General features: G+C 62.5%; 2 protein-coding genes across 2 annotated transcripts in view; both read right to left on the bottom strand.

Moving 5' to 3' along the window:
- EMH_0027500 (uncharacterized protein) overlaps positions 1 to 172 on the bottom strand; it is a gene marked incomplete at both ends in the record, with an annotated part of 438 nt that extends 266 nt beyond the window's left edge. The window contains one exon of the mRNA XM_013494037.1: positions 3 to 172. Within this exon, the coding sequence (XP_013349491.1) occupies positions 3 to 172 (170 nt within the window). The remainder of the gene's footprint in view (positions 1 to 2) is intronic.
- A 51-nt stretch (positions 173 to 223) lies between these two features.
- EMH_0027490 (uncharacterized protein) overlaps positions 224 to 621 on the bottom strand; it is a gene marked incomplete at both ends in the record, with an annotated part of 6,625 nt that continues 6,227 nt past the window's right edge. The window contains one exon of the mRNA XM_013494036.1: positions 224 to 378. Within this exon, the coding sequence (XP_013349490.1) occupies positions 224 to 378 (155 nt within the window). The remainder of the gene's footprint in view (positions 379 to 621) is intronic.

The raw sequence follows: 621 nt of genomic DNA, 5'->3' as shown, positions 1-621 counted from the left end.
TCTCTTTCTCTTTCTCTTTCTCTGTCTCTACCCCACTCAGGCCTGCTGCTGCCGCCTGCATGCCGTTTGCTGCTGCGGCGGGGATCGCCTGGGGATCCGATCCCAGCCGGCCGCAAGTTGCTGCTGCTGCTGCTGCTGCTGCTGCTGCGGTGTCTGCACAGCTCCGCCTCATGCGAGCGGCTGCGGCTGCGCCACCCGCCGCCCCCGACGGAGCTGTTGCGGCTCATTGCTGTTGCTGGAGCTGCTGCTGCTGCTGCTGCTGCTGCTGCTGCTGCTCCGCCTCCTCCTCCTCCTCTCGCGGTTGCTGCTGCTGCAGCAGCGCCCGCTGCAGCTGAATTGCTGCTGCACTGAAAACTGCAATTGTTGGACCTTCAAGGCCTACAGATGTCGGAGCAGCAGCAGCAGCTGCTGCTGCCGCCACTGCTGCTGCTGCTGCTGCTGCTGCTGCTACTGCTGCTGCTGCTGCTGCTCCCACCTTGTATTGTTTAGTGCCCTATGTATGAGGGGAACTCCTTTAGAGCCCCACCACGATACTGCTTCCCTGTGAAAGTTGCTGCTGCTGCTGCTGCTGCTGCTGCAGGCTCAGACACTGCAGCAGCTACTGCTGCTGCTGCTGCTGCT

Source organism: Eimeria mitis, genomic scaffold (genome assembly GCF_000499745.2).
Source record: "Eimeria mitis Houghton genomic scaffold, Emh_scaff1013, whole genome shotgun sequence".
NCBI classification, from domain to species: domain Eukaryota; phylum Apicomplexa; class Conoidasida; order Eucoccidiorida; family Eimeriidae; genus Eimeria; species Eimeria mitis.
Note: the sequence above shows the minus strand (reverse complement) of the source record. Positions and strands in the feature narration are given on the sequence as shown.